General features: G+C 42.3%; 1 protein-coding gene across 2 annotated transcripts in view; it reads left to right on the top strand.

The window, feature by feature from the left end:
- The window catches only part of SH3GL1 (SH3 domain containing GRB2 like 1, endophilin A2), a 230,479-nt gene that overhangs the window by 105,413 nt on the left and 105,686 nt on the right, over positions 1–19,380 (top strand). For both annotated transcript variants that reach the window (XM_089687871.1, XM_089687872.1), the window contains one exon: positions 10,340–10,498. In XM_089687871.1, the coding sequence (XP_089543997.1) occupies positions 10,340–10,498 (159 nt within the window). The remainder of the gene's footprint in view (positions 1–10,339; positions 10,499–19,380) is intronic.

Raw genomic sequence — 19,380 nt, 5'->3', positions numbered from 1 at the left:
TCACCTGGGTAACCTGCCAGCTTGTTGTTTTTCAACAGTACAAGCTGTACTGCAGATGTAGCAGTTGAAAAGTTGCTAAAAAACATTTAACACTGACAGTTGCTTACAAATCAACTTTTTTAATGTAAAACCTTTATTCCAAAAGGAACAAACTTGTTGCTGTGACTGCTTAAAAAAGTATTAGCTGGGGTTTCGTTTCAATTTGTTTATCTAAATCTGTTGGTCCATCTAACACTCCCCTCCCCCAGACTGACAATGCTACTGTCCAAAGCTATCTATGTTGCTCCTCCATCCAGAGTGTAGGCAGTTGAATACAGGAAGTGTTACTGGCTGAATAACCAGGTTAAAAAAAAGAGGGAAAAGGCCTAAAAAAGAAAACTAATGTAGCCACCTCATCTGATTGGTAAGTAGCAATATATTACATTTTTGGTTTTGGGTTTAAAGTGATCCTAAATGCACACTGTTTAATTTACATTATCTCTTCTCTTTGTGTATATGGATTGTGCACTGTATTTATTTAAAAAAAAAAAAAAAAAAATCTAAGTACCTTTTTCAACAATCAATATAGAGTTGTCATGTGACCCAGCTCCCAGACTGTTTGCAGGCCCCTTCTGCAGCCTTTAAAAAAATACAAATGAAACAAAATACATAATTACTATCAAATGTTGTAAATCATCATACAAATATGTATTTGAATGCAAATCTTTATTATTTTTGTGCAAAAACATGGTGTGGACTATCTAGGACAGGGGTGGGCAAACTTTTTGACTTGAGGGCCGCAATGGGTTCATATATTGGACCCGGGGGCCGGACTAGCTGCTGGCCGGCCCAGCCACTACCATGCCATCCATAGTAAATATAGTAATATTCCCCCATAGTAAGCATAGTAATTCATCCCCCATATAGTAATTCATCCCCCATATAGTAATTCATCCCCCATATAGTAATTCATCCCCCATATAGTAATTCATCCCCCATAGTAATTCATCCCCCATATAGTAATTCATCCCCCATAGTAATTCATCCCCCATATAGTAATTCATCCCCCATATAGTAATTCATCCCCCATATAGTAATTCATCCCCCATATAGTAAGTCATCCCCCATAGTAATTCATCCCCCATATAGTAATTCATCCCCCATAGTAATTCATCCCCCCTATAGTAATTCATCCCCCCTATAGTAATTCATTCCCCATATTGTGTCAATTTACTTACCTTTGCTCCGCACGTTCCTCTCGCCGTGTTCCCGTGCCGTTCCGGTCTTCAGGGCGGACTGTGAGAGGAGAGGAGTTCATCACGCTGCCCCGCCTACATCCTGACAGCCAGTGTTTGCCACGCTCCGCGGGCCGGATTAAAAGGTCCGCCGGGCCGTAGTTTGCCAATTGCTGATCTAGGAGGAGGTTCTGCCACAGTCTTTTGCACATCCTGTCAGCCTGTGTCTGTTTGTTTTAATTTGCTTAGAATTACAGGGAAGTGATGCCTCCATCAGTTATTATTATTATAATACAGGATTTATATAGCACCAACAGTTTGCTCAGCGCTTTACAATATAGCGGGAGATAATACAACAACAATACAGTTCAATACAATATGGTTAGGAGCTTACAATCTAAGAATCAGCATGTTTAGTGGTCAAGGAAGAGGAGGGAAGAAGTGGGCTGTGATTTATCTGGGGTGTATACACCCACATATGACTCTATAGTCACGTCGGCTGCATAGATAAGAAAAAAGAAGAAATGAACAGCTTAGAAGGGAAGTGAAACTGGAGCATACTCAGATGTGGCAACGGCTGGTCTACACAATCTCAGACTGAAGTAGGGACACAGACTAGGAGGGAAGGACAGTGAGCAGTGGGGTCAACCAGGATTTTTTTTTTTCCTTTTTGTGTTTTGTTTTTTTTTGCAGAATACAGAAAAATGAACCCCATAGTGACTGAGTGAGAATGAATAGCATGTAGATCAGCATGTACTGACAGTTTTTTTTTTTTATGATGTGGGTTTAACCACTTCCCGACCGCCCTATAGCAGAAATACTGCTACAGGGCGGCACGGGTCCACAAAATCACGTGTGTGTGATTTTACATTTCTGGATAGGCAGCGCACGCCCTACTCGTGCCGCCATTCGCAAATTGCGGCTGTCAATCACCAGGTCTCGGATGGTGATTACTCGCCAGTGATTTCTGATGATGGGGAGGAGAACTGTTTTGCTTACTAACAGTTCTCCCTGTCAGCTTGAGCACACTACTTTGGATGGCTGTGCACAGCCATCCTTCATCCTTCTTTTTCCTCCAAACACGACGAGTGAAGTTTAGACCAAAAAGTTCTCCTTTGGTCTCATCTGACCACATGACTTTCTCCCATACCTCCTCTGGATCATCCAGATGGTCATTGGCAAACTTCAGACGGGCCTGGATATGTGATGACTTGAGCAGGGGAACCTTCCGTGCAATGCATGATTTGAAACCATGACGACGTAGTGTTCTACCGACAGTGACCTTTAAAACTGTGGTCCCAGCTCTCCTCATGTCATTGACCAGCTCCTCCCTTGTAGTTCTCGGCTGATTCCTCACCTTTCTTATCATAAGTGACACCCCACGAAGTGAGATCTTGCATGGAGCCCCAATCCGAGGGAGACTGACAGTCGTCTTTAGCCTCTTCCATTTTCTAACAATTGCTCCAACAGTTGATCTATTTTCACCAAGCTGCTTGGCAATTGCCCCGTAGCCCTTTCCAGCCTTGTGGAGGTCCACAATTTTGTCTCTGGTGTCTTTTGACAGCTCTTTGGTTTTGCCCATGGTAGTAATTGGCGTCTGACTGACTGTGGGGTGGACAGGTGTCTTTAAAGAGCTCAGACAGGTGCTACTAAGTTAGATTAATGAGTGGAGTAGAGGTGGACTTTTTAAAGGCACAATAACAGGTCTTTGAGAGCCAGAATTATTGCTGTTTCTTAGGTGTTCAAATACTTATGTTCAGCAGTGCAACACAAATTCTTTAAAAATCATACAAAGTGATTTCCTGATTTTTTTATTTTTTTTTTAAATTCTGTCTCTGAGTGGGAATGCACCTACAATGTGAATTTCAGACCCCTCCATGACTTCTAAGTGGGAGAACTTGCAAAATTGCACTGTGTTCAAATACTTCTGTTCCTCACTGTGTGTATATGTGTGTGTGTGTATGTAATATATATATATATATATATATATATATAATATGGATTTCTTTTTTTTTTTAAGCAAAGACATGTAGCAGAATACATTTTGGCCCAAATTTATGATGAAATTTGATTTTTTTTTTTTTTTACTGGACATGTTTAACCGCTTGCCGCCCTGCCACTGTGTATATACGTGTGCAGGGTGGCAGTGGAGCACAAAAGCACGTTCCGCGCTCTCCCGACACATTCGCAGGTAGGGGGCGCGCGCTCCCGCCAACCCGTGGGCTCCGCCAACCAGGAGGGATCAATCATTAGATTTCAGCCAGTGATTTCTGGCTGAAATCAGATGATCGGTCCCTGTCCTATCCTGTCCTGTGTTGATATTTACACAGGACAGGATATGATGTCATTCTTCTCTGCCTGGACACATTCCGTTCCAGACAGAGAAGAAGAGACATTTAAATGTGAGTAAAACACTACACAGACAGTTAGAACACTCTAGAGGACACATTTAACCCCCTGATCGCCCCCCCTCCCCCCCGAGTTGACCCCTTCACTGCCCTGTCACCAGTGTCACTGATCAGTGAACCGATTTTTACTGAACACTGTATCAGTGTCGCTGGCGACTTCCGTTAGTGTTAGCGCCCCTCCCAGATAGCGCCAGATTGCCCACTAATACACCAGTGATCCCGTCTAACCCCTTGATCGCCCCCCCCCCCCCCCCTGAGTTGACCCCTTCACTGCCCTGTGACCAGTGTCACTGATCAGTGAACCAATTTTTACTGATCACTGTATCAGTGTCGCTGGCGACTTCCAATAGTGTTAGCGCCCCTCCCAGATAGCGCCAGTTTGCCCGCCAGTACATCAGTAATCCCATTTAACCCCTTGATCGCCCCCCCCCAGTTAACCCCTTCACTGCCCTGTCACCAGTGTCATTGATTACAGTGAACAGATTTTTACTGATCACTGTATTAGTGTCACTGGTGACTTCCGATAGTTTTAGCGCCCCTCCCAGATAGCGCCAGTTTGCCCGCTAGTACACAAATAATCACATTTGACCCCTTGATTGCCAGGAACACGCTTACTTGCACGCTAAACCTTCATTGCTAGTATAGTGTCTGATTGGATCAATATCTTTGATCAGATCAGCATTTACATTACTATAGTATCCCCAAAAACGCAGTGTTAGCGGGATCAGCCCCAACACCTGCCAGCACCTGCGTTTAGCCCGTACGCCCCCCCCCTTCTCCCCCAGCAAGTGCAGTGTCAGTAGATAACTGTCACTTGATACATATTACACACAAAACCGCAGTGTTCACAGAATCAGGCCTGATCTCTGTTAGCACTGGTCGGTAAATTTTTTGTAGCGGTTCAAGCAGTCCCTGACAGCCAGGCGCTCTTTTTCCCGTGAGTCGCACTAGGTACCTGTAAATTTAGTGGCCAAAATGTCTAAGCAAAGGTACTCTAGGGCCTATAGGATTCTAGAGGCCTATAGGATTCTGAGCATGTCAAGTGAGAGCGAAGGGGAAGACTCACTGGCAGAATCAGGCTCAGAATACGAACCTATAGACAGCAGCGGCACCCTGACAGGTAGCTCAGACGACGAGGAAGTGGTCCCTGCTAAGGTCAGGCGTACCCGATCCCATTCACAGGTTGCTGAGGTGGTACAAATGCATGATGACTCTCATATGCAGCAGAGTGCCAGTACTAGTGCCTCAGTATCTTTTGGTGAACTGGCGAGCACCAGCGGCCTAGTACATCCTGGTCGTATGTATACCAGCACTGCAGTATCACTTGGTGACGTGGCGAGTCCCATAAGTACAGTACAAGCTGGTGCGGTGGCAAGCACAAGTAGTGTCCCGCGGCCACCAAGAATTCGCAGACAGGCCCGTAGAGCCCCTAGTGTCCTTCCGGATGTGCTTGCAAATCCCGATTGGCAGCCCACAAATTCTGCAGCACCCGTAGTTCCCCCATTCACTGCCCAACCCGGAATTCAGGTGGAAACAGCAAATTTAAATACTCCCCTTAATTTTTTTTGAGCTGTTTTTCACAGAAGATCTTTATGCATTGATTGTGGATCAAAGCAATTTATATGCACGACAATATATCGCCGCCAACCCAAATTCAAACCTTGCCAGACCATTCGCATGGAAACCCATTACGGTTTCCGAATTTAAAGTTTTTTTGGGCCTAACCCTCAACATGGGCATTAATGATAAAAATCAATTGCGGTTGTTTTGGTCCACAGACCCGCTTGTTCACATGTCCGTGTTCTCTGCTGCCATGGCCAGGCATAGATATGAGACGATAAGGCGTTTTATGCACTTCTCACTCAGTCGTCCTCGGGGTGACCCTGAATTTGACCGGCTCCACAAAATTCGGCCCCTCGTAAATCACTTTAACCAAAAATTTGCAGATGTGTATACTCCCCAGAAAAACATCTGCATCGATGAGTCCCTCATTCAATATTCTGGCCTCCTTCTAATCAAACAATATCTCCCCAGCAAGCGTGCCAGATATGGGATCAAGATGTATAAGACCTGTGAGAGGGCAACAGGCTATACATGTAAGTTTCGGATTTACAAGGGAAAAGATAGTCACTTGGAGCCCCCCCGGATGCCCAGACTACATGGGGAGCAGTGGCAAGATAGTTTGGGACTTGGCGTCATCCTATTTCCATATGGGGTACCACTTATACGTGGCAATTTTTATTCAAACGTGCCACTATTTAGACATTTGTTCAATTTGGGAATTTGCGCATGTGGCACTGTGCGATCTAATCGCCGAGGCTTCCCCCAACGGCTTGTAAATACCCGTCTTAAAAAGGGGGAAAAGCCTGCTTGAGAACTAAAGAATTGCTTGCAGTGAAGTGGAAGGACAAACGGGATGTTTACCTCCTGTCTTCCATTCACGCAGATACGACCGTCCAAATTACCACGGCAGCTGGTGTTGTTGAGAAGCCCCTCTGTGTCCACGATTATAACCTTAACATGGGAGGGGTGGACTTCAACGACCAGATGATGCAGCTGTACTTAGTTTCTCGAAAATACAAACGCTGGTACATAAAAGTGTCAGTTTATTTATTTCAATTGGCTGTATATAACGCTTTTGTTCTCTATAAAGCAACTGGACATAGTGGATCATACCTAAATTTCCAGTTAGAGAACATCAGGGCCCTTTTGTATCCAGAAGGTGCTGCGCCCCAAACCCCTCTCCCAGATGCAGTTAGCTGTCTGCATGAGAGACATTTTCCCGATACCATTCCTGGTACCCCAACCCAAAGAAGACCCCAAAAAAAGATGTTGTGTCTGCAGCAAACGTGGAATTAGGCGTGACAGCCGCTATTGTTGTCCCTCCTGTCCTGGCCAACCTGGCCTCTGCGTCAAGCCCTGCTTCCGTCTCTACCATACACTAGTGAACTATTAGTATAGGGTACAGCACGGCACAGATCAGGGCACATTTACACAGGGTCTCGAAAGATGTTAGGTAGTCAGGAAACTGGCTATCGCATTTGGAGAGACCCTACCAGCTGTTTAAATGTTTGAAGTTTGAAAAAAAAAAAAAGTAAAAAAAAAAAAAAAATATAAAACAAATACCCCCCAAAAAATAAAAAAATGTAAAAACTAAAAATAGTTATAGTTTTTTTTGTTGTTGTCATTTTTGTGATTGTTCGACTTTCACTGTTTTATTGTTGTTTTATTGTTAACCATTTCTGTTTGCAGGAATGCTTTCAGCTGCAGCACTGACCTGTTTATTCTGACAGCAACAGGGTCTTGCTTTCAGAATAGACATAAGTAGGTGTGTGCAGTGCTGTCGGATGAGATTTTTCATCCGCAGTTAAAAAAAAAAGAGAATATATGCCAAAGCATGGGGGCCTGGGGTGGCCAGTGGGTGGATGGCCCCTATGCTTCGGCATATATATTTTATATTTGTTGGCACGTTTCATATGTGCCCACCATTAGAAGTGGGTGGATTGAGGGAGGTTTCTAATGGTGGGCATACCACCACACACTTTTCCTTATAAAGTTGTTTTATTGAGTTTGTTTTATTGTTAACCATTGTTGATTTCTTTGCAGGAACGTCAAACTGCAGCACTGACCTGTTTATTCTGACAGCAACAGGGTCTTGCTTTCAGAATAGACATAAGTAGGTGTGTGCAGTGCTGTCGGATGAAATTTTTCATCCGCAGTTAAAAAAAAGAGAATATATGCCAAAGCATGGGGGCCTGGGGTGGCCAGTGGGTGGATGGCCCCTATGCTTCGGCTTATATATTTTATGTTTGTTGGCACATTTCATATGTGCCCACCATTAGAAGTGGGTGGATTGAGGGAGGTTTCTAATGGTGGGCATACCACACACTTTTTCTGGCAGAGATTTCTTCTCTTTTTTTTCATTCAGCCCATAGGCTGCATAAAGAAAAAAAGAACATGGCATATACACCCAACAAGGACCAGTGACGTACTGGTACATCACTGGACTTTGAATGGTTATACCAGGGTGATGCCTGCAGCTGCAGGCATCATCCTGGTATCAATTTTTCAGCCGGCAATGGGCTTTCATGTAAAAGCATTCCTAGTGGTTAATTAGCTGCAGAATTGCCTTTACAAGCAGCGGGAGAAAATGCCCCCCTTCCCCCTCCCTGAAATAGCATTAAAAGTGAGTAAAAAAAAAAAAAATTAAAGGGACAGTGTAAAAAAGGACCCTCGCCCATCCGCGCATGCGCACACCTGCGGTCGTGAGCGTTGACCCTTTGCCAGTATGGAAACAGCGATTGCACCATTCATGTGAGGTATCGCCACGAACGTCAGATCAAGGGCAGTAATTATAGCTCTAGACCTCCTCTGTAAATCTAAAATGGTAGCTTGTAAAGGCTTTTAAAGCGTTGCCTATAGATATTAAAAATGTATGCAGTTTGTCGCCATTGCACAGGGCATGCGTAATTTTAAAGCATGTCATGTTTGGTATCTATTTACTCAGCATAGCATCATCTTTTATATCATACCAAATAATTGGCCAATATATTGTGTTTTTGTGCATTAAAATTAAAAAGTGTATATTTTTCAAAAAAAATCACTGTGTAAGTAATATGTGAGATAAAAAATTGCACCACCCACCATTTTATTTACTAGGGTGTCTGCTCTAAAAAAATATATAATGTTTGGGGGTTCACTTTAATTTCCTAGCAAAAATACTGATTTTTTTAACGTGAACAAAAAGTATCAGAAAAGGCTTGGTCTTCAGGTGGTTAGAAGAGTGAGTGATGTGTGGCATAAACTTCTAATGCTGGGCATAAAATGCCCCCACCCCTCAAAATGACCCCTTTTTGGAAAGTAGACACCCCAAACTATTTGCTGAGAGGCATGTTGAATCAATAGAAGAATTTATTTTTTTACCACAAGTTTTTGGAAAATGAAGAAAATTATACAAAATATATTTTTTCTTTTTTTTATATTTCAAAACCTTGTGAGAAAACATGAGATCTGCAAAATACGTACCATGCCTCTTTTTAAATTCCTTGGAGTGTCTACTTTCCAAAAAGGGGTCATTTTGGGGGGTTTGGTGCTATCCTGGCATTACAGCTCCTCCGAAACTGTGATAGGTAGTGGGGAAGTAAAATGAAGTTACGCACCTTCAGGCTTTCAAAGTGCTCATTGGATTTCAGGCTCCTGTATGTGGCTAGGCTCCCAAAAAGTGTCACACATGTCGTATCCTCATACTCGGTAGAAGTAGCAGAATGTATTTTGGGGTATAATTCCACATATACCCATGGCTTGTGCAAGAAATAAATCATTTAAATGACAATTTTGGGTAAAAAAAAAAACCAAAAAAAAAAGTTTTTGTCATTTTCCAGAAACTTGTGGAAAAAAAAAAATCTTCCATGGACACAATATGTCTCTCAGCAGATAGCTTAGGGTGTCTGCTTTCCGAAAAGGGGTCATTTGGGGGTGTTTGTTCTATCCTGGTATTTTAGCACCTCAAGAGATGTGATGGGCGGTCAGAAAGTAAAAGCTGTGTAAATTTCAAATTATCTATACCATAGTTTGTAGACGCTATAACTTTCACACAAAGCAATCAATATACACTTATTGGGATTTTTTTTACCAAAAACATGAATACCACCAAAAGAAAGCTCTATTTGTGTGAAAAAAAGGACGTAAATTTTGATTGGGTACAGCATTGCATGACCGCGCAATTATCATTTGAATTAGTGCAGCGCTGTATAGCAAAAAAAGGCATAAATTACAGTATCTATACCATAGTTTGTAGACGCTATAACGTTCACATAAAGCAATCAATATACACTTATTGGGATTTTTTTTACCAAAAACATGTAGCAGAATACATTTTGGCTTAAATTTATGACTAACTTTGAGTTTACGATATATTTTTTATAGCTGAAAGTAGAAAATATTGTTTTTTTTCAAAATTTTCGTGTTTTTTTTTGTTTATAGCGCAGAAAATAAAAAGCGCACAGGTGATCAAATACCACCAAAAGAAAGCTCTATTTGTGTGAAAAAAGGACGTAAATTTCGTTTGGGTACAGCATTGCATGACCGCGCAATTATCATTTGAATTAGTGCAGCGCCAAACAGCAAAAAAAGGCCTGGTCATTAAGGGGGGTAAATCCTCTGGTGATCAAGTGGTTAATAGCAAAAAGGTGATTAAAAACTACAGAAAGAAAGCTCAATTTGTGCTGAAAAAATGACTTACATTTCATTTGGGTGCAGCGTTGCATGACCGCGCAATTGTCAGTTAAAGAAACACAGCGCCGTAATGCAAAAAATGGCCTCGTCAGGAAGGGGGGTAAATCCTCAGGAGGGCAAGTGGTTAATGACACTATAATACTGCTTTAACATAAATGTGTACTAAAAAAATAATTTTAATGTTCAAATTTTACACTATTTCTAATTTTGGGGTGACATTCGCAAAGAGCTGTGGTTCCCATTGAGAGTTGCTACTTTAGGGGATGCTCCACATGCATCAGGTACTCCAACAGGGAGATAATTCTTTTATAAAGTGATTTTAATGAACAACTGTCATTGCACTTGTGACTTGCACAATTTCAGAAAGAGGATTACATGCAGACAGACATTTTGTATTGGCGTTTGCAGCTCATATGCAAGTTGTTCCCCCTCAAACTCTTTCTGAAGCCCCCTCTAATTGTAAAATTGTCTACATTTTCCCAGCATCACCTGAAGAAACTTGCAGGTCGCAGGTTGGATTATGACTACAAAAAAAAGCGTCAGGGGAAAATACCAGATGAGGAGCTGCGACAAGCTTGGGAAAAGTTTGTTGAGTATAAAGATGTAGCAGAGACGAGCATGATCCACCTCCTGGATACTGATGTAAGTATTAAGCTTAGCATATTAATTATTTACTTAGCATAATAATTTTGGTTATCATATGTATCTTTAAATGTAAATTTGTCACATTTTGAGTGTAAAGAGTAAAGAATACCATTGAAAATATTTTGTTTTATCGGTTTGATAAGTGCTAAAAGAAGAAAAACATTAAAAAAAAACCTGTTGATGTCAGAAATCCAGAGCTATCCAATGTCTTGTGAACCCTTCCTGTGTTATCTTAGGGTAAGTAATTAGCCATCCTAGTTCTTATCTTGGGACTAGAGAATGATTAGGATACTGTAAATGTCTGTGACTGTTCTTATTTAACCAGGTCATGTTATAGCCAGTAGCAGGTACTGTTCGCTGTATGGACCCGTTCACAGCAAAAAAGTGCAACATTGCATGCACATTTGCATTGCAACATTACATGCACATTTGCATGCTATTCATCACGAATGGCACCCCAAATGTGGTTCAATTTTGCTGTGCGACGTGAAAAATCGCGCTCGACTCACAATGGGCCAGAATTTGGTCCTTGAGCTTCTTTGGTGCGACAAACATGCATAGGGCAGCCCGTTCAACTGAATGAGCTTTCCTATATACATGCAACACAAAGAAATGCATGTATATTGAGCTTTTACAATCGTGTGCGGGAACCCGCATTACCACTATATGCGGTATGTGAATGGGGCCTCATGAGAGGTTTCACAGCTTAAATATACCCCATAAATTCTGCAGAAGTGGCTTGGATAAGCCGCAAAACCTCTTTAACATTACAGAGCAAGTCCAGTAGTACTTGCGATTAGCCTTGATGTTGTGAAGAAGAAAATAGTTTGGTCTGAGAATGAAAGCAAGAATTCGCACACCAATGATGTCTGATCACATTAAAATTTTTTATTATGGGTCTTTATAAAAGTACTTGTTTAATGGAGAAACTGCTGAAATGCATGGTAGTGCGTTTTCCCTGCGTTTTCCTTTTTTATTCTGGCCAACAACAAAAAAATTTCCACTTTAACAAAAAAAACCAAAAAAACTGAACAAAACCTGATAAAAACGCATGTAGAAAACTGCAAAGCAAACTGCAAAAAGCACTGGAGAAAGCTTCAAATGCAAAATGCATATATGTGAACCAAGCCTAAAACCACAAAACGTGAGGAAATGTCTGTGTGTTACAGAGAGATACTTTATGGTAGCCTTTTTGTTACATCTGAACTTGTTGGTTTATCTTTTTGTTTTTTTGAAAAGCAAAATATTATCTTAATCATACAGTATGGGGCAGAAATTCATGCCATTGTTGTTTCATTGATCTTTCCATCCAAGTATAGTAAGTGCTAGCTATCTTTTGCCTTGCCACAATTGGGTAAAATAATTTATCCTCTTGTAAAAGCTCACTGCCCTGTGCTCCCAGTTTCAGATGCAGCTGTGTTTTCCTCTTCCCAGCTGCCCATGCGTTCTGAGACTGTCTCTAACTTCTTGGTGGTTGCCTTTGCCAAGTTCCACACCTGAACTCTTCAGCAGGCTTTGTTGTCCAGGTGGTATAGGTCCTTTCACTCACTGGGCAGGGAGATCTGAGTCCAATCAGAGGCAAAAGTGTTTTTACTTTGGTGGTTCTGGTCACCAATACTGACTTTTGGTAAGTCCATTCTGCCCTGCCATTGGAAGATTCTGACCTTTGATGCAGCCCTTTGTGGGCAATTTGGACAATCTCTTTTACTGCAAGATCATTTATACCCAGAGGAATGCAGAATGTCCATCAACTTGCTTGAAATTCATGGAATTAGAATGTCTCTGCTACAATGAACCTCTCACTTGGTGGTGAGATGTCTTGGTGGTGGTATACATCAATCACCATGGCGGCCCGAGAAGTGGAATTTCTTTTTTTTTTCTTAAATCAGAAAAGGTTTTATTGAACCAAAAAAAAAAAACTGTAACAATCTGGTTTCAGTACAGAAAGTTAACACAGCATTCAGAACAGATCAGCAGCCAGTTATGTAAGATCACCAGGCATATACATTCTGCTTAGAGGACCAACCCCAATTACCAACAAAAAAGACATCTAGGCATACAATGTAACTAAAATATCAAGAATTCAGCACTTGTGGTCACACAGCTACATTAGCAGGAGGGCACTGCAGTAGTCTCGTTTGAACTAATTCCTCAGGTCTCAGACCAGGTGTATCTAACCAGGGGCACAGATAAAAAATAACATAAAAGAAAATTGGGAAGCCCCACAACGATATATTCCCATAAAAAGGGAAATCTCAAATATTATGAGTAGTTAGCCGACTCGCCAAATCCCACGGTGGTGTCCTCAGGACCAAAAAGCATGCAATAAAAAAGGGGGAAAAAACCAGTGGGGGTGAGAACCACTGGAGCAGAAGTCTTAATGAGAACAAACGTCGGCTAGAAAAATATATTTATTATCAAAAATTTAACACAATAGAAAAGGTAGACGACCTCCACCTGACACAGAGATTAAACTTAAATGACAATGTTGTCATTTAAAAGACAACCCACATTCCGGGATCCCTGCCCCTCTGACATACACACACTCATGCACAGAACAGACATCCTCCAAAGAGTAATAGAATAGCTAGCTCAGGTGGAAACGATAGAGCAGTAGAAAGATGAAAACAGGAATCGGGTCAGAAGAGAAAGGAAATTGAATGAATATAGTTCAGAAATATGAAAAGCAACATAAACGGAAATGTCAGCACTCAAGAAATACCCTAAACACTGAATATACATATATATAGTACAGCATCTCTGTATGTGTACACATCCTATATGACGTAGCAGCAGAAGGCTGTTTAGGGCAAAGATGTCCAATAGAATGAGTAGAAATGGATGTAATGCACAATAGCACCCAGGTTGGGGGTAGAGGGTCACTGTATACTGCCAATTTCTCCAATATTGAACGTAGCCTCATGCGGAGGTAGGTTATGCTCCTGGATTGGCGCTTTATAGACAATGGAGAGACAGTGGATGACTATGATCTACAGATCACACAGTGGATATGAAAATCTTGGATAGTTGAAAGGACACCATGCCAAGCTGGTATGAACCAGATGGAATCCTATAGAGATGACATATACACAGTCCAGCAGGGTACACTTGAGGTATATTATGTGAATGTCCATTCAATTTCTTATTGAAATGAACAAATAATAAAGATGGTCATAGATGGACTGCCATAATTCCCAGTGTGGAGTGGTCACCCAATTATAGGGTATAGCCGTGGCACCTGAAAAATGGTGCAGCATTCAATATAGGAAAGGCAGTATGTGTAGTTGATGACCTGGATACCTGTGACATCAGACGGACAGCAAGATGATAGGCTGCAATAAATGGGGCCCAAAAGAATATGTTTGTATAATATACACCATATCATAATGAGGGTGGCTGATAGTATAGGTGGTCAGGAGCCAGAAGACCTTGGGGTCATATACCAATGTAGGGTAAACTGGGAACTTGAAGTGGAGTGAGGTAATTCAGACCTCATTTGATTACGGTATAGTGCAGTCAGCCAATAGGTAATATTGAGATGTCCCAGCCAGTGCGTATTGCAGTGTATTCATCCTCACGTGTAGTTCTGGGATGATTCCTCACTGTACTCATGATCATTGATACTCTACGAAGTGAGATCTTGCATGGTGCACCAGACCTAGGGGGACTGATAGTTGTTTTGTGTTTCTTCCATTTGCGAATGATTGCACCAACTGTTGTCACCTTCTCACCAAGGTGCTTGGCGATAGTTTTGTAGCCCAGTCCAGCCTTGTGTAAGTCTACAATCTTGTCCCTGACATCCTTGGACAGCTCTTTGGTTTTGGCATGATGGAGAGTTTGGAATCTGATTTTTTGATTGCTCCTGTGGACAGGTGTCTTTTATGCAGGTAACAAAATGAGATTAGCAGCACTCCCTTTTAAGAGACTGCTTCTAATCTCAGCTTGTTACCTGTATGAAAGACACCTGGTAGCCAGAAATCCTGCTGAATGATAGGGGATCAAATACTTATTTCCTTCATGAACATGCAAATCAGTGCATAATTTGTTAGACATGCATTTCTTTTGACTTTTTTGTTGCTATTCTGTCTATCAGTGTTACAATACACCTACCATTCGAGGGGATCAAATACTTATTTCCTTCACTGTATATATATTGAATACGGCCAAAATTGTAGTATTTCAAATATTTGTCAATATATTTGGGAAGAATATATTTCAAACATATTTTTCTTCAATTACAAATAAATTGAAAGTAAACGTTTACCAATGTTGTGCATTATAGTTAAAATGATTATATGCATGCAAAAAATGTCTCGGTCTTTAGTACTACTTTATATAAAAGGTTTATATGCCCCCATCAGCCTTCATATGGCTTTGTGTCTGACTCCCAGTTAAAATACCCTGTAAATCTCACTTCTGGGTATATTTGTTTTATATATACAGTGGCAAAAATCATTATTTGATCCCCTGCAGGTTTTATAAGTTTGCCTACTTACAAGGAAATGAAGGGTCTATAATTTTTATCATAGGTGTATTTTAAATTATAGAGACAGAAATTCAACCAAAAAACACATGATACAAATGTTATAAATTGAGTTGCAGTTCAGGAATTAAAATTAAGTATTTGACCCTCTACCAACCAACAATAATTCTGGCTCCCACAGACTGACTATGTGCTCATGTGGTACACAGTTTAGTCCTGTCAATTTAAGAAGGTGCTCCTAATGGCAACTAGTTATGTGTGTAAAAGACACCTGTCCACAGAATTTTTCTTCCATTCAAACCTCACCACCATACAAAACATACCACCAAGGCAACAAAGCAGTGCCTCAAGAAGAGCACATTAAGGTCATGGAGTGGCCTAGCCAGTCTCCAGACCTTAATCCTATAGACCAAGGGTATTGAATAGGATTAAGGTCACCAAGGTCTGGGCAGTAAAATTTGCATGAATCAGTGGTCTGAATCTCATGTAGGACCCTGTGGTGCATTTTTGTGTGCACCAAACCACTTGTTGCTGCAGTGCAATCTTGGGAAAAAAAAGGGTCGGGGACTTCTTCAGGTTTCTAGCAGGTAGTACTGACCTACCCACAGCGTGTGCACCAAATGCACATGCACACTGTTCTCGCATCAGTGTCCTCAGTCCCCATTGCACATCACTGTACGGGGGTCTGGAGGTCAGCCCCCCCCTTCCCATGTTGCTGTCCTCAGCCCCCCTCCATGTTGCTTTCCTCAGCCCCCCTCCATGTTGCTTTCCTCAGCCCCCACATTACTGTCCTTATCCCCCCCCCCAGGTTACTGTCCTCAGCCCCCAGATTACAGTTTTCATCCCCTCCCACTTTAATGTCCTCAGCCCCCACACAGCACAGTCCTTAGCCCCCCACATTACTTTTCTCAGCCCCCCCCTTCACACTAATGTCCTTAGCCCCTTTAACTTTGCCTCCCACTTTCCTACCTTACACTGACAGTGATTGACAGAAATTGATTGCTAGGACTGCCCTTCTTCCTAGCAACCAATCACCTGCTTGTTAACCCTGGGCAGCTCCCACCCTCCATCCAGAGCTGTCCTGCCTCCCGCTGTCAGCTCTGTGAGGATGACCGCAAGACAGCTGGGGGAAGAAAAGGCTCTTAAATGGCAGGACTGCTTGGGTTCTGATAAGATAGTGACTCAAACCACCATTTAGTGATGCCTGCTATAGACAATTTGTACAGGGAGCTGAAACTTCGAGTTACCAAGCAAGGATTTAGAGAAGATCTGTAAAGAAGAGTGGACCAAAATCCCTCCTGAGATATGTGCATACCTGGTAACCAACTACAAGAAACATCTTACCTCTGAGCTTTTCAACAAGGGTTTATCCACCAAGTACTGAGTCATGTTTTGCTTGGGGATCAAATACTTATTTTAATCACTGTAGTGCAACTCAATTTATAACGTGTATCATGCATTTTATCTGGATTTTTGATCGATATTCTGTCTCTATCATTTAAAATACACCTATGATAAAAATTATAGACCATTTTGTAGTAAGTGGCAAACTTACAAATTCTGCAGGTGATCAAACAGGACGAGCACTGCCAGAGCCCTACAAAATGACCTCCAGCAGGCCACTGGTATTAATGTCTCTGACCAAACAATCAGAAACAGACTTCATGAGGCTGGTCTGAGGACCCGACAAGCTCTAGTGGACCCTGTGCTCACTGCTCAGCACCATAGAGCTCGATTGGCATTTGCCATCGAACACCAGAATAGGCAGGTCCGCCACTGCCGCCCCTGCTTTTCACAGATGAGAGCAGGTTCACCCTGAGCACATGTGACAGACTTGAAAGGGTGTGGTGAACATTATGCTGCCTATAACATCATTTAGCGTGACCGCTTTGGTGGTGGGTCACTGATGGTCTGGGGAGGCATATCCATGGAAGGACGCACAGACCTCTACAGACTAGACAATGGCACCATGACTGCCATTAGGTATCAGAATGAAATCCTTGGACCCATTGTCAGACCCTACGCTGGTGCAGTAGGTCCTGGGTTCCTCCTGGTGCAGGACAATGTCTGGCCTAATGTGACGAGAGTATGCAGGCAGTTCCTGGAGGATGAAGGAATTGTTACCATTGAATGGCCCCCATGCTCGTCTGACCTAAATCCAATAGAACACCTCTGGGATAACATATTTTGGTCCATCTAACGCCTCCAGGTTGCACCTCAGACTCTCCAAGAGTCTGGTCCAGATCTGGGAAGAAATACCCCTGGAGTACCATTTTCAGTTGCTGCAATGAAATTTCAGCAAAATGGACTAGACTGCTGCATAATTTTTTCACTTTGATTTTCGTGGTGTCTTTGATGAAAATTATCAACCTACAGAGGACTGAATTCAAACGATGGGGCATCCTTACTTTCATAACACATTACCCAGTCCACATCAGTATTCGATATCCAGCATGATATTTTTCCCCATTGACATCTGATGTGTTTTCAAAGTGTTCCTTTAAATTTTTTTGAGGTGTGTGTGTGTAGGTAATATAATTGAACCTCCGGTGGCATCCAAGACGACCTGAATTCTCCAGGGAATTGAAAAATATAAGTCTTGGATGGTGGATAATGGAATCTGATACCACTCTGCAAAAATTGTTCCAGTTCACACAGAGATGCCAGAGGTGGAAAACAATCCTGAACCTTGTTCTCTAAAATTGTCCATGGGGCCCTATGATATTGAGGTCCGGTGACTGTGGCACCCAGGGAAAGTGCAAGACTTCATCTGCATGATCGTCAAACCATGATTTGACAACACCAACTGTGTGAGTCGGAACATTATTGTCTTTGTAACGTGTTAGGTGCTGTCTTCGGGAAACAATGTCTACACCATGTGGTGCACATGGTCAGCCAACATTTGTACATTGTCACTGACAGTGACTCTACCTTTCAAGGTAATGATGGGGCCTGCAGAATACCAGGATATGGCTGCCCAAACCATTATTGCGCCACCACCATGCTTTACCATTGGCACAAGACAGTCCTGGTTGTAAGCTTGGGACAGTGTTCACCACATATAAAAACATCCAGTGGTTGGGAACAGTGTGAGGCTCGATTCATCAGACCATATTACCGTCTACCAGCGATCCATAATCCAGGATATATGTTTGTTGCACCACTCTTTTTCTTCTTCTGAGCATTAATATTGGTCACTAGTGGTTTGGCAATTGCAGCTCATCCGTGAATGTTTTGCTTACGGAATTCCCTACACACAGTTTTTCTGGACACAGGCTTTGGAAGACTGAGATTGAGCTTTGCAGTCAATTTTGCAGCGGTTGTTTTCTTAGGGCAGCACAGTGGTTAAATGGTTAGCACTTCTGCCTGGCAGTACTAGGGTCGTCTGTTCGAATCCCAAGCATGGCACCACCTGCCTGGAGTTTGCATATTCTCCCTGTGCCTGTGTGGGTTTCCTTCCACACTCCAAAGACATGCTGGTAGGTTAATTGGATCCTGTTTAAATTGGCCCTAGTATGTGTAGGTATGAATGTGAGCTAGGGACCTTAGATTGTACACCCCATGAGGGTTAGGGACTCATGTGAAAGTACAATATATATGTAAAGCGCTACGTAAATTGATAGCGCCATAGAAGTACCTTTTTAATAAATAAAAGTATTCCAGTCACAATCCTTCACAAAGTCTTTGTCTCTTTCAGTCAGTTAACCACGTTGACCGTGCTTATGCTTATCAAACAACATTTTCCAGGAAACTGTATGTGCCATCATAACCTTTGCTACCGCACCTCATAAATTGGCAACTTCAGTCACAGGCATCAGCTAAGCAGGCACCAACAATTTGGGGCTGTGGCCAGCGCGAGGATGAGATTCACATCTAGTGGACCTGCCCCCGACTAGTGGGCTTCTGGTCCAGGGTGTTTGGCCTCCTGTCAACCCTGTTCCATGTCCTAGAAGCTAGAAAAGCACTCCTCCACTGTCCAATCTCAGGACTCTTCTCCTATCAGCAGAAATTGGCCACGTACTTGTTTATAGCTGCCAGGCAGGCTAGAGCTTAGAAAACATGCTCAATCCGGTTTACGGAAGTAAAGAGCATTCTGACTACCCTAATGGTCCATGAGAAAATGACTAGTCTTCTTCATGACACCCATTCTAAATTCCTGGATGTTTGAAACCCCTGATGGTCATATGTCCTTCCAACTCTGCCGCTGGCTAGTATGGGTGCCTTTGGTCCTCCTCCTGTCCTTTTGTAATCCCTTGGTTTGAGCCCTTCAGGTCCTTCATTTGGGACTGCCCAACGCTGTTGGCCAGGTTGGTCAGTTTGTAATATTATAGGTTTAAAACATAAACACTGACATTGTAGTTTTGTCTACCCATTTCCCCTGCGTGGTAACCAAATG

The sequence above is a fragment of the Staurois parvus genome, unplaced genomic scaffold (genome assembly GCF_062004578.1).
Source record: "Staurois parvus isolate SC_StPar_1 unplaced genomic scaffold, SC_StPar_1.0 ptg000439l, whole genome shotgun sequence".
NCBI lineage: Eukaryota > Metazoa > Chordata > Amphibia > Anura > Ranidae > Staurois > Staurois parvus.
Note: the sequence above shows the minus strand (reverse complement) of the source record. Positions and strands in the feature narration are given on the sequence as shown.